We start from the raw sequence: 12,341 nt of genomic DNA on the forward strand, positions 1-12,341 counted from the left end.
AATCCGGCGAGATGAAAAAGTAAGCCAGCTATGTTTTGGGCCTTCTTTTTGTGCGTGCTGACTGCAGTTGCCATACAAGTCCCATTGAAAGCAAGGTCGCTGATTGAGTTCCACAAGGAGATTACACAGATTGACTCCGAGGTTGGGAACGAGTACGACGTGGTGCACTATCTGGCTGATTATCTATCTGCCCAGGGACTGACCGTTGAGTTGCAGCTCGTCGAAGAGGGACGCGAAAACGTTTATGCCTATTTGGGAGAGCAAAGGAACACTAAGGTGCTGCTCACCTCTCATATAGACACTAATCCTGCTGGGAAAATACCGTACCATCTGGAAGGAGACGAAATCCATGTGCGTGGAGCCTGCGATGCCAAAGGGAGCGTTGCGTCCCAGGTGTATGCGTTTCTGGAGCTTTGGGACGAGCAAATCATCCGTGAAGGAGACTTGGCTCTTTTGTTCGTTGTGGGTGAAGAATACAACGGGGTAGGCTCTCTCACTGCCGTTAACGGCCTCAATGCTTCCTGGTCAAACGCAGTTATTGTTGGTGAACCGACAGACAACAAGCTCAGTGTTGGACACAAGGGAAACTTCCGTTTTGATGTTAATGCCGTGGGCGTCTCGTGTCACTCAGGATACCCTGAACAGGGTTTCAGTGCTGTTGAACACCTGCTGGAGAGGATTGGGCACCTTCTGCAACAAGAGTTTCCTTATTCCAGTCTTCTGGGACCAACCTCCGTTAACATCGGCACTTTTCATGGCGGGTTGGCGGCGAATCTGCTTGCCCCATCTGCAAAGGCAGAAATCTACATAAGGGTGGCAGAGGACATTGGGCTGGTTAATCAGACTGTCAGCAGGATTTTTTCCACTCCTCACTCAACCTACTCGATAGTTCAAATGCTGGAACCCCAATATCTGGACCACGACGTTCCGGGCTTTGAATTGGTGGCATGTTCCTACGCTACCGATATCCCTTACTTCAAGGGCAAGAGTGCCAAGCGGTATTTGTACGGTCCAGGCTCCATTCTTGTAGCCCATAGTGCCGAAGAGTATATCCTTCCTACAGATTTGTATGAGGCTGTTCGCGGATACAAGTCGATTGTGAAATATAATATATAGCAGAATTTTTAAGATCGGATAATTAATTAAAGATGGAAATTGATCGCCGAAGCTGCGATATTTTTTTTTCATGATTAAAACGAAAAAGTCTCGCTATCTATTATTTTTCAATGCTGGAAGAAACACCGCTTTTACAAGATCCTTCGGGAGGGTCTGCCGCCATTGTGGCTCGCGAGTTGGCGAAAGATATTGAAGGCGACAACACAGATGAGTCGTCCCTGGCGTCTTTTGGGCAATACGGCGCCGTAGAGCTTCAAAAACCGGCTGGCGGAATATCACCCTCACATCTTAGAATTATTTTGTGCTGCCTTTTTGTCAATGTGTTCCTGTCCTCATTGGACGCCACCATTGTGGCGACTTTATTGAGTGTGATATCCAGCGACTTGAACGAGCTCACCAACTCCTCGTGGCTCGCAACGAGCTATTTGCTGGCCTGCGCTGCCTTCCAGCCACTATTTGGAAAGATTTCCGACATCTTTGGCCGTAGAAGCATCACCATCATCTGTACTGTGCTGTTTGGTTTTGGGTGTCTGCTCTGTGGAATCACAAGCTCCTTCTGGGTTCTCGTCTTTGGAAGATTCATCACCGGTATCGGAGGTGGTGGTTTCAACACATTGTCCACAATCACGTTATCAGACGTGATCCCTACTCGCCAAAGAGGGTTGTACCAGGGCTATATGAATATAGCGTTTGGCTTTGGAACAGCGAGTGGCGGAGTCGTTGCGGGATTTTTCCACCACTACTTTGGCTGGAGGTCAGCATTTTTGGTCCAAGTGCCTATCTGCATCCTCTCTGCCGTGCTCGTTCTCTTCTTTTTGGAGCTACCGAAGGGCTCGCCAGGTCGTGGACTGGAGGGCCATGGCGTTTGGAAAAAGGTGAAGACGATGGACTTTGCCGGTTCCTTACTGCTAGTGGCGTCATTGTTGCTTTTAATGTACGCTGCCTCTTCAGGGGGCAAGGAGTTTGCCTATTCAAGTCTGGAATTCAAGGCTCTGCTGGCCTCTGGTACCATTTTCATGACACTGTTCTACTTCTATGAGCTGAAGGTGGCCGCCGAGCCTGTCATTCCCGTCCAGCTACTGGCCAACAAGACCGTCCTTAGCTCCTCATTGAACTGCTGGTTCACTTCAATGAACGTGTTTTCCATCATCTATTATGTGCCATTCTACTGGCTTTCAGTGAAAAATATGTCGTCCATGGAGAGCGGAATACGTCTGCTTCCAGCTGCAGTGGCCATCTCAGTGGGGTCGCTATATGCCGGTTACAGAATTAAAAAAACTGGAAAATACAGAGTCGCGATGCACATTTACGGACTTCTTGCAATTCTGGGAAGCATGCTTGTGTACATACTCAAACCGGAGAGCAGCTCGTTTTTTGAGTACGCAGTGCTGATTCCGTCAAGATTAGGTACTGGTGCCGTAATCACAGTCGACCTGATTGCCATGATCTCCTCTGTCACTACCAAAGAGCAGGCTCTCGTGACCTCGATCCAGTACGGATTTAGATCTACGGGATCAACGATTGGCGTGTCGATTGCCTCAGCGATACTGCAGGGGTTCTTATCGCGGAACTTGCGCGCCAATTTTTCCAATCTCAGCAACGTGCCTCCAGAGTTCAACTCTCCCGAAAAACTCGCTCAGATTATAGATAAGGCACTGCACAGCACCATTTACGCCCACACAAAGTGTCCCAAATTTGCCCGCAATGCAGTCATATCTGCCTACGACTCATCTTGTCATGCTGTCTTCATTTATATCGTGATGACGGCTATTGCGGCAACGGCAAGTACATGGTTTATCGAGGAGAACAGCCTTGAAAATAAATAGATACCACTTATCAATTTATTTTATTTTCTACTAATTTTTTTTTTTTTTGGCTGCGTCGATTTTTCCTGTAGCACGCGGGGACTAACTCTGTGCAACCCCCAGGACACAAAAAACGTTTCCCGCATGGCATGAAAGACAAGTCTAGTTGCGAGCGCGGGGCTACCACACGCCACGCTGTGCGCGTTCAAGAAATACCCCGTGCGCGACCCTATCTGCAAGATGCTCTACAGATCGCTCGCCAGCTTCATGGACGCCATGACCGCGACGACTACACGTTTTTCCCGTTTGCCACCACCAGTCCGACAGGTTTCTTCAATCTGATGGACATATCCTTGGGTGCGAGGCTGAACCTGCCGTTATGCGACAACGACTTCTACCAGGAGAACTAGCGGCTGGAGCACGAGAGGACCAAGGACCGGGCCGGTCAGCCGTGTTTAAGGGCTGAAAAACAAGATGAAGGGCCAGATGCTGGATTTTGGGAACTGATGCTGGATCAAGTTCCAGGAGACGATCTACCCCTCGCTCAGCAACTCCAGCGGGGCCCAGGCCAAGGTGACGAACCAGGTGTATGAGGATCTGCTCGGTTCCCACGCCAGATAGTACCATCTGGCCAACGGCGCAACGTAGGGTTGCACGCCTTGGGCCCCGTGAACCGCTTTTGCCGCTGGCAAGACAGCACAAGGGCTCGTTGGCCAGATACTGTGGCCGACAACGACATGCAGACCTTGGTACGGCTGTGTCGAACCTGCTGATTCAGGGCCACTCGTTGCTGCTGTGCCAGAAGCTGGTCGAGACTGCCGAATAGCCTACTGCGACTGTGAGAGATGCTGTGCAGAGGCCCAAGAGGGCCGGATCTGCGGGCGCAAAATGCGACGCTATGATCCACTGGCGCGTCAACTGAGGCCTAGAGAGGAGTGCGCTTCCCGCGGCAACGCCCTGCTCACAGAGAGCACCGACAAGTACATTCTGGACGCTCCCTACTTCCACTATACGGTGTCTCCGGACGAAGGGCTGGAAAACAGTTTTTCGCCAGAAGCAGCAGCGGTGGAACAAGAACGAAACCTTGGGCGACAACGGCAGGCAGGTGCTGTACAAGCGCGTGCAAGCGTGTACTAAAGCTCCTGGAGAACCAGAGCAGACAGGAAGACCACTAGTGCTTGCCGTTGCTGTCGATGGCCGATTCACAGAGACAGCGACACTCTGACGAACTTTTGCGCGAGAAACAAATCCATGTTGCTGCTCGAGAACGAGAATAAGCTGTGCACGGGCAGGATCTCGTGGACGGTGTGTTTGCACAGTTTGCCTGACGACGTGGCTGTGAACTGGAACTCTGAACGGCTGCTCGATCTGTGTTTTTTGCTGCTCTAAAAGACAGTTCGACAACCACGACAAGCTGAGCGTGCTGGTGAAGACCTTGACAAGCGACAGCATCAGCGCAATCGTCAGCAGCGGCCACAGCTACGCCCCGCGGGTGCTCAGCGGCGCAGATGTTGGGAGGAATTGAGCAGGTGCCGGGTCTGAACGACCTGCGGGCTTCGGACGAGCAGAAGCGGCTAAAAGAAGAATCTGCTGCACTGTAACAAATTCCAAGCATTTTGCTTTCGGCCTCGAATTTCAAGAATACAGTCACGACCGATAGCGCAAATGTGTGGACACAGCAAAGCTGGTTGCCCGATACGGCGAGCGATTCCGATTGGGGCACGCAGCGAGCGCGTACGAGATGGAGATGCAGCAAGCTGCGCAAGACAGACTAGTTAAGACCGCTGTTCAGGTGAGCTTTGCATCAGCAGTGGCATCGGGATCGTCGTACGCCAGCGAGTACGGCCCAATTCTGCAAATACTGGCCCAGCTAAGCACGTTCAGACATCTGCACGGCGAGGCCCGCGAAAAAGGGAAGGGCTTACGGCGGAGACGGGACGTACGAAACACACCATGGAATTTTTGCATACTACAATTTCCGTTACCCGAGCCCTACTCGGTCGAACGAAACTTTTGCGCAGATTCTGGGCACATTACGCCGGATGACCTGGACAGGCGAAGCTGAGCATCTTGCAGTGAGCGTGCGCAGCGAGGGCGCCACGAATTTCAATTACGATGTGGACGACGAAATGAAACAAGCCCACAGAGAAAGTCTGCTTGATTGTGACTTGCATAGAGCTGCTATTGTAGGACGCAAGTATTTCCCAACACGGCTGAGCAGTAAGATAATTGGCGATGACCCGGGCGTGGACTGGGCCAAGGTTACGCTTGGCTCTAGAGGATAATCGGGCTGAGAAGCCCCAATTCGTGGCATTTACAGACTACACATACATATGAAGGGTAATTGAAATTTGCAGAATTTCAGCTGATTGGTGCTTAGTGACTCGTGGAAAAGTTTGTATGCAGGCTGCGCAGTGCTCGAATCTGACTGGTTTCCATACAGTTTCGGTGCACGCTAGACCATGCGCGAGGATATGCATGTTCATGCGGGCGAACTCCAAAGAACAAAATCCCGCGTATTCCCACCGGTTTCAGCCTCGCGATCGGCTATCTCGTATTCTCTGTAGTAGGCGGCAAACTTATGGATTTGATTTCGACAACGTTCGCTGCATGAGAGCCCAAAGACCATACCGGACGCCGTCTTGACATGTGTAGGAGGTTGCAGATGGCACAGTGACTGGTATTGGAATTGTGTCAATTGACTGGTTTCTGTGGTCGAATCCATCTCATTGCTGGGCTTGCGTTGTTGAAAACATATCATGCCGGTCCTGGCAACAAGAATAGAAAATTTTTAGCTGACCCCCCCACGCTTATTCTGGAAATAGAATTGCTTTTGGTTCAAGGGTGAAGCAAGCACTACACTGGTTGGTGAAGCCCGGATTGTGGGCTCGCAAGCGCGCCGAGGCTTGAAGATGTGTTACATACAGCCAGAAATCTGGGATGTTTCCGTTTTTGTGCTGGACGCAGATCATTTGTTTGATTAGGGTCTCGGCTAGCTAGCGTTTGCGGAAACGGGACAGAAATGCAGCTTGACAATGAAAAAAAATCATGCATGGGGAGATGCGTTTGGCGTTTTTCTATACTTCCTGCAAACGCATCCTTTGGGTGCCAACATTTTGCTTGTCTCTCAAGCTCGACAAGCCCCAAGACCTGCTCGTTTCCAGCAGCATTGAGCGAGCCGCACTCTCCGATGTCTATCTTGGAGGGTGAATAAAAAGGCTCCATTTTCTCCCACCTCTGCAGCACCATTCCAACTTTGCAAATTCCTAGATACTCAGATGCTTTTCCACCTTGTGTTTTCGGCTCTGCTTCTAGCAATGTCGGCCTCTGCCGCAGACTGGTGGTGCAGTCTTGACGGCATCCAGTGTGGAGGTATTCTCTGGGTTGGCCCAACCGAATGTTGCAGCGACGACTACTACTGTGAGTACCAAAGCGAGTGGTACTCTGTCTGTGTGCCTGTGTCAGACGACTCAAGTTCTACTGGAACCGACTCAGATTCTACTGGCACCGATTCTGCGTCGTCCACTGTTTCCGGCTCGTCGACGCTTGCCTCGTCTGTCTCCTCCTCCGACGAGTCTACCAGCTCGACGCAATCAGGTTCGACGCTTTCGTCGGTCAATTATTCCTCTGGCTACGGAGTTAACCCATCTTCTTCTGCCAGCTCTGCCACCTCTTACACCAGCTACAGCAACTCGTCATCGGCCTCTACGGGATCCAGTTCCACCTTGAGTAGCCTCTCGGCGTCAACTACGAGGTCTGCATCGTCGACTGCCGCTTCGAGCTATTATTCTTCTTCGTCCAGACAGACTTCCGGCCAGACAACAATCTCCGGGTCTGCTTCAAGCCAAAGCTCGGCATCCAACCAGGCTTCAAACGGATCCAGCTCTGCTAGCTCTGCTTCAGGTAATGCCTCAAACTCTGCCACCACTGCCAGCTCTGCATCAAGTAATGGATCTGGCTCTTCTAGCCGTGCTAGCTCTGGCTCAAGTTATGGCTCTAGCGCTGCAACCTCTGGTTCCAACTCTTCCATATCTGCTAGCTCGAGCTCAGCTTATGCATCAAGCGCCGCCACCTCTAATTCAAGTTATGGATCAAGCTCTACTGGCTCAGGTTCCAGTTCTTCTAGCTCTGCCAGCTCTGGATCAAGCTCTGCTGGCTCTGGTTCAAGCTCATCCAGCTCTAGTTCAAGTTATGGCTCGAGCTCTAGCTCTGCTACCTCTGGTTCCAGCTCTGGCTCAAGTAATGGCTCGAGCTCTGCCAGCTCTGCCTCTGCCACCGCAAGCAGCGCCGCTTCTAACGCATCGTCCGCCTCAAGCCAGTCTACCAGTGCCTCCAACCAAGGATCCAGTGCATCGGCCAGCAGTGCAGCCAGCAGCGGAACGTCTTCTGGCTCCAGCTCACAGAGTTCCGGCTCTTCGTCTGGCTCCTCTCAGTTGAGTTCAGGACTTTCCAGCTCTGCTAGCTACAGCTCTGTCCCGGTGACCTCAAGCCAGGCTAGCTCGACTGGTTCCAATGGATCCTCAGCTTCCACTTCGTCTGGCTCTGCAGGCAGCACTTCTGCCAGTGGAGCAACCAGTGCATCTAGCGGAGCATCTAGCTACGATGCTTCGAGCGCAAGCGCTACTGTACCATCCAGTGGTGCTTCTGGAAGCTCCGGCTCTCTATCCAGCAGAGTCTCCGCTTCATCGGCTAGTGCTGGATCCTCGTCTTACGGAAGCTCCAGTGCTTCCGGCGGAGTCTCTAGCCAGAGCAGTCCATCTTCTGGCCAGAGCTCTGCTTCTAGTGCAGCCAGTGCAACGAATGGTTCCAGTGGTTCCAGTGTCCTGAACACCAGCTCATACGTTTCCAGCTCTACGGGGGCCTCAAGTGGCGCTTCTACCACAGGCACATCCAGTGCTTCCAGCTACGGCAGCCAAAACAGCGCATCCAATGCTTCTAGCCAAGCAGCCACCACCTCTGGCGGTGCTTCCAGTGGCAGCTACAGCAGTGCATCTGGCTCTTCCAGTGCTAGCACTGGGCAATCGAGCGGCGCTTCCACTTCGACTGGCTCCTCCGGCTCTTCCAGCACCAGCGGCACTACTGCAACCAGCTCTAACCAAAGTCAATCTGGCGCCTCGAGCCAGACCCTTGGTCTTTCGTCTGTTGTCTCCAATACCCAATCCAGTGGAGCTTCCAGCTCATCCGGAGTCTCTAGCCAAGTCAGTGCTACTTCAAGCGGATCTTCTGGCATCTCTACCTCATCTGGCAGCTCTGGTGCATCCAGCAGTGCTTCTAGTGGCTTCTCCACTGCGACAGCTTCTGGCTCCAGCTCTGCAACCGGTGCCTCTAGCTACACATCTGCTCAGAGCGGAGCCTCCAGCCAAAACTCGGCCTCGAATGCTTCCAGCGCTAGTCAGGCGTCAGGCGTCTCCAGCTACAACAACAGCGGGGCTATCCAAAGCGGTGCTTCCAGTGCTACAAGTGGTGCCTCCAGTGCCAGCGCTAGCCAGACCACCGCATCGTCTGGCTCCAACTCTGCTTCCTCGTCTGGCCAAAGCTCTTCAGGTGCCGGCAACGCTTCTGCCAGAGCCTCCAGTACGGCCGGCGCCTCTCAATCAGCTGGCCAGTCTGGCTCCACTGCTTCCACCACTGCTAATGGCCAGTCGTCTGCCGTCTCCAGCAGTGCTTCTGGCTCTAACCAGATTACTGCAACGAGCGGTGCATCCACCTATGGCTCCAGCTCTGCTTCAACAGGCACTTCTGGATACAGTTCGAGCGCCTCTAGCTCAACTGCCGGAGCATCAACTGCAACATCCAGCCAGAACAGTGCATCCAGCAGTGCTGTGTCGAACGGCTCTAGTTCAGTTGCTGTCTCTACCGCTTCTGGCAGTGCCTCTAGTGGAGCTAGTGGAGTTTCTAGTGGAGCTTCCAGTGTTTCTACCGGCACCTCGAGTAACGTCTCCAGTGCTGCCTCCAGCACCATTTCCAACAGCGCTTCAAGCCAGGTCACTGGGGTCAGTACATCTAGTGCTGCTTCCAATGGCTCCAGTGGTTCCAGTGCAACATCCAACGACCCTAACACTGCCTCGAGTGGCTCTTCCAACTCCCTCACGGCAACGTCTAGCGGAGGGGGCAGCTCATCCAGCAACGCCAGCGGATCTGGTGGCTCTAGCAACACTGTTTCCAGTGGATCTAACTATGCTTCCGGCCAGACCAGCGCCACATCCAGCGTTGATCCGTCCAGCGGCTCTAACCAAATCACCGGCGCATCCTCTTCCAGTGCTACCAGCGGCTCTGACCAAACAGCAACCTCAGGCCAAAGCACTTTAACGGGCTCAAGCAGCGCATCCAGCTCTAGCTCTAGCTCCGACACCAGCTCCGACACCAGCTCCGCCTCCAACCTCAGCTCTAGCTTCTCTGGCTACTTCAATACCTCATCCGCCGCTACTTCGACTGCCTCTTCCTCCGGTACCAGCCTCAACACCATTACCGCCTCCTCTGGCAACTTGGTCTCGCCGGCGCCAGAATCGGCTACCGTTGCAACCAGCTCTACTGGATCAGGTACCAGCAGCCAGAGCAGTACCGCATCCACCTCCACGACTTCCGAATCCACATCCGGACAATCAGAGAGCTCCAGCTCGTCTGCCGTCTCAACAGGAGCCTCGTCTGGTGCGACAACCACGGCCACAGACACTGCATCCAGCACCAGCTCCACCTCAGCCACGTCAGGAAGCGGAAACGCCACATCTTCAGAGGCCTCTGGCTCAGACTCTGCAAGCTCGACTTCCTCAGCCACGTCCGAGAGCGGAACCGCCTGCCCTACATGCACTTCATCCTCTACTGTCTGCCCAACGTGCACCAGCACAGTTTGTCCTACATGCACTTCCAGCTCTGAGAGCACAAGCAGCAGCTCGGAATCAAGCACGGTCTGCCCAACGTGCACAACGACTTCTGGCGCGCAGTCTGAGACTACGGCACAGTCCTCGGAGGCTACAACTGGAGCTTCAACGGACTCTGCTTCTGGAGCTTCAACGGGAGCATCCACCGAAGCTACCACAGCATCGACTGATTCTACCTCTGTGGAAGCTACAACTGGAGCTACAACTGGAGCTTCGAGCGGCACTTCTTCGGCAGTTTCCACGGGAGCTACCGAAGCTACTTCAGGAGCTACTTCAGGAGCCTCGTCTGAGACATCTACGGACTCCACTACCTCCACCGGCACCAGCTCCACAGTCTCCAGCGACCCAAGCTCCACGGATTCCGAATCTGCAGGATCTTCCACCAACACCGGAGGGTCCTCAACTGGCACTACGGGAGAGTCCACTGCGAGCGAGTCTACAGGACTTTCTAGCTCATCTTCAGAACTCTCTAGCTCATCTACGGAACTCTCTAGCTCCTCTACAGGAACTGCTTCCACGGGATCGAGCACGTCATCTGCAGGTTCCACAGATCCTTCCGCTGGCTCTACTGATAGCTCAGCCGGTTCTACAAATTCCTCCACCGACTCCGCCAGCTCCACTAGCTCTAACAACTCCAACGAAGCGTCTGCATCAGCAGACTCCTCTGGTTCCTCCAGCTCCTCCAGCTCTTCCACTGAATCCTCCACAGGAACCTCAAGTGACACATCGGCCTCTGGAACTGGAACTGGAGCCTCGGACGCCTCTGGCTCGTCTACTGGCTCTGCCACAGACCCTGCTACCTCCGGCTCAGACTCTTTGTCCCAGACGTCTGGATCCGCAGCGTCTGGAGCTTCAAACATTGCTGACCCAGGAGCTTCAAACATTGCTGACCCAGGAGCTTCGAGCATTGCAGACCCAGGCACAGCTTCTGACACTGCCTCTACTTCCAGCTCCGACCCCTCTTCTGCTGGCTCCGAAAACACTTCTAGCTCTGCTGGCTCTGGCTCTGGCTCTGGCTCTGGCTCCGGTGGCAGCTCTGGCAGCTCTGGCAGCTCCGATCCAGAAACCACAGGTGCAGGTTCCCAGGCTACCGCTTCTCAGCCACTGACCGCGGCATCAAACACCGCGTCCGTCGCCGGCCAGGCCAACGCCCAAACCACGGCCTCCGAGTCCCAGAACACCTCTACACCAGCCAGTGGCTCCAGCTCTGCAACTGACTCTGCAGCTGGCTCTGCTACTGGCTCTGCTACGGGAACTGCAACTGACTCTGGCTCAGACTCTAATTCTTCCTCCGATTCTAGCTCGGACTCCAGCTCCAGCTCCAGCTCAGATTCTGCCTTTGCCTCCGGCGCCGGCTCAGATTCCGGCTCAGATTCCGGCTCAGATTCCGGCTCAGGCTCCAGCTCAGGCTCCAGCTCAGGCTCCGGCACCAACTCCGGCTCGTCCTCTGCGCAGACAACTTCGTCTGCTGCTTCCGGCAGTGACACTTCTCACTCTGCCAGCCAATCTACCCTCTACACCAGCACGGTCTCGAGCAGTGCGTCCGGCTCTTCCGCCACTGCCAGCTCGGTGGCCACCTTCGAAGGTGGCGCAGCCCGTTCTGCAACCACTTCGCTGCTCTTCGGGTTCCTGGCACTTGTTTACTTCATCTGATGTGCTTGTCTACTTTGTCTAATATGATCTAGATACCTATAATACGATATGTTTGATAATCTTTACCCTGGACGATAAAACCTATACATAAATGATTGCCACCCTTTCGTGACACTATGTCATGTCCTTGCGCCACGCTTATATAATCTCCAATTTATAAATTTTGGCTTCTTCCACCGTTTCACCATGGGTAACAAAAACAACAAGCCAGTCGTCCCCAAAGGCTGGGTCGCCGTTTGGGACGACACATACAATGGTAAGTAGCCGCCCACTCGCGTCTAACACCAGAATGGTTTTATGTCGACGAATCAACAGGCAAATCGCAATGGGACGCCCCCAAGGGCACGAGTTTCGGCGAGCCCCGCGAGGAGGCCCCTCCTCCATACTCAGAAGTGGTCGACAAGCCAGCCGCACAGAGCGCAGGCAGCGGGTCCCGAATCAACCTGCCGTCCACCGCAAAGCCCCAAACCGCACACGTTGGCGCCCCTCAACAGTATCCGCAATATACACAGCCATACGCGCAGCCCGCTCCCTACGGTCAACCCGCTCCATACGGTCAACCAGCTCCTTACGCACAGCCCGCCCCATACCCCCAGCAATACCCTGCTAACTACAACCAGTCGTCCAGAAGCCGGTTTGGCGGGCTGGGTGGCATGGGCATGCTCGGAGGCCTGGGAGCAGGTGCGCTCGGAGGCCTGCTGTTGGGCGAGATGATGACCCCCGACACGGTGATCTACGAGAACGGAGGTGGCTACGGCGATTTTGGTGGTGGAGGAGGCGACTTTGGCGGCGGAGACTTCGGCGGGGATTTCTGACCCCAGGCAGTGAGTATTTGGTATCGACGTTAAATATTTTTCCAGCCCGTAATTAAAATACTAAATATTTTCCA

At 53.9% G+C, this 12,341-nt stretch overlaps 8 protein-coding genes across 8 annotated transcripts; 6 read left to right on the top strand and 2 right to left on the bottom strand.

Annotated features, from left to right (window-relative positions):
- Positions 1 to 30: 30 nt before the first annotated feature.
- KL928_003819 (uncharacterized protein) lies at positions 31 to 1,116 on the top strand (the record flags this gene model as incomplete). Its single annotated transcript, XM_043204448.1, has 1 exon — positions 31 to 1,116. The coding sequence occupies one exon, from the start codon at positions 31 to 33 to the stop codon at positions 1,114 to 1,116; it is 1,086 nt and encodes a 361-aa protein (XP_043059261.1).
- Positions 1,117 to 1,226: 110 nt separating this feature from the next.
- On the top strand, positions 1,227 to 2,942 carry KL928_003820 (uncharacterized protein; the record flags this gene model as incomplete). The annotated part of the gene is made up of 1 exon (XM_043204450.1): positions 1,227 to 2,942. The coding sequence occupies one exon, from the start codon at positions 1,227 to 1,229 to the stop codon at positions 2,940 to 2,942; it is 1,716 nt and encodes a 571-aa protein (XP_043059262.1).
- Positions 2,943 to 3,510: 568 nt separating this feature from the next.
- KL928_003821 (uncharacterized protein) lies at positions 3,511 to 4,146 on the top strand (the record flags this gene model as incomplete). Its single annotated transcript, XM_043204451.1, has 2 exons — positions 3,511 to 3,670; positions 3,851 to 4,146. 2 exons carry the CDS (start codon positions 3,511 to 3,513, stop codon positions 4,144 to 4,146), a joined length of 456 nt encoding a protein of 151 aa, XP_043059263.1.
- A 516-nt stretch (positions 4,147 to 4,662) lies between these two features.
- Positions 4,663 to 5,206, top strand: KL928_003822 (uncharacterized protein; the record flags this gene model as incomplete). The annotated part of the gene is made up of 2 exons (XM_043204452.1): positions 4,663 to 4,760; positions 4,840 to 5,206. The coding sequence occupies 2 exons, from the start codon at positions 4,663 to 4,665 to the stop codon at positions 5,204 to 5,206; spliced, it is 465 nt and encodes a 154-aa protein (XP_043059264.1).
- A 197-nt stretch (positions 5,207 to 5,403) lies between these two features.
- Positions 5,404 to 5,682, bottom strand: KL928_003823 (uncharacterized protein; the record flags this gene model as incomplete). Its single annotated transcript, XM_043204453.1, has 1 exon — positions 5,404 to 5,682. The coding sequence occupies one exon, from the start codon at positions 5,680 to 5,682 to the stop codon at positions 5,404 to 5,406; it is 279 nt and encodes a 92-aa protein (XP_043059265.1).
- A 95-nt stretch (positions 5,683 to 5,777) lies between these two features.
- Positions 5,778 to 6,146, bottom strand: KL928_003824 (uncharacterized protein; the record flags this gene model as incomplete). The annotated part of the gene is made up of 1 exon (XM_043204454.1): positions 5,778 to 6,146. One exon carries the CDS (start codon positions 6,144 to 6,146, stop codon positions 5,778 to 5,780), a length of 369 nt encoding a protein of 122 aa, XP_043059266.1.
- Positions 6,147 to 6,238: 92 nt separating this feature from the next.
- On the top strand, positions 6,239 to 11,452 carry KL928_003825 (uncharacterized protein; the record flags this gene model as incomplete). The annotated part of the gene is made up of 1 exon (XM_043204455.1): positions 6,239 to 11,452. One exon carries the CDS (start codon positions 6,239 to 6,241, stop codon positions 11,450 to 11,452), a length of 5,214 nt encoding a protein of 1,737 aa, XP_043059267.1.
- A 186-nt stretch (positions 11,453 to 11,638) lies between these two features.
- On the top strand, positions 11,639 to 12,267 carry KL928_003826 (uncharacterized protein; the record flags this gene model as incomplete). The annotated part of the gene is made up of 2 exons (XM_043204456.1): positions 11,639 to 11,686; positions 11,821 to 12,267. The coding sequence occupies 2 exons, from the start codon at positions 11,639 to 11,641 to the stop codon at positions 12,265 to 12,267; spliced, it is 495 nt and encodes a 164-aa protein (XP_043059268.1).
- Between the last annotated feature and the right edge of the window lie 74 nt (positions 12,268 to 12,341).

Source organism: Ogataea angusta (assembly GCF_019207475.1).
Source record: "Ogataea angusta isolate 61-244 chromosome Unknown 61-244_NODE_7_length_650817_cov_90.064852, whole genome shotgun sequence".
Lineage (NCBI taxonomy): Eukaryota > Fungi > Ascomycota > Pichiomycetes > Pichiales > Pichiaceae > Ogataea > Ogataea angusta.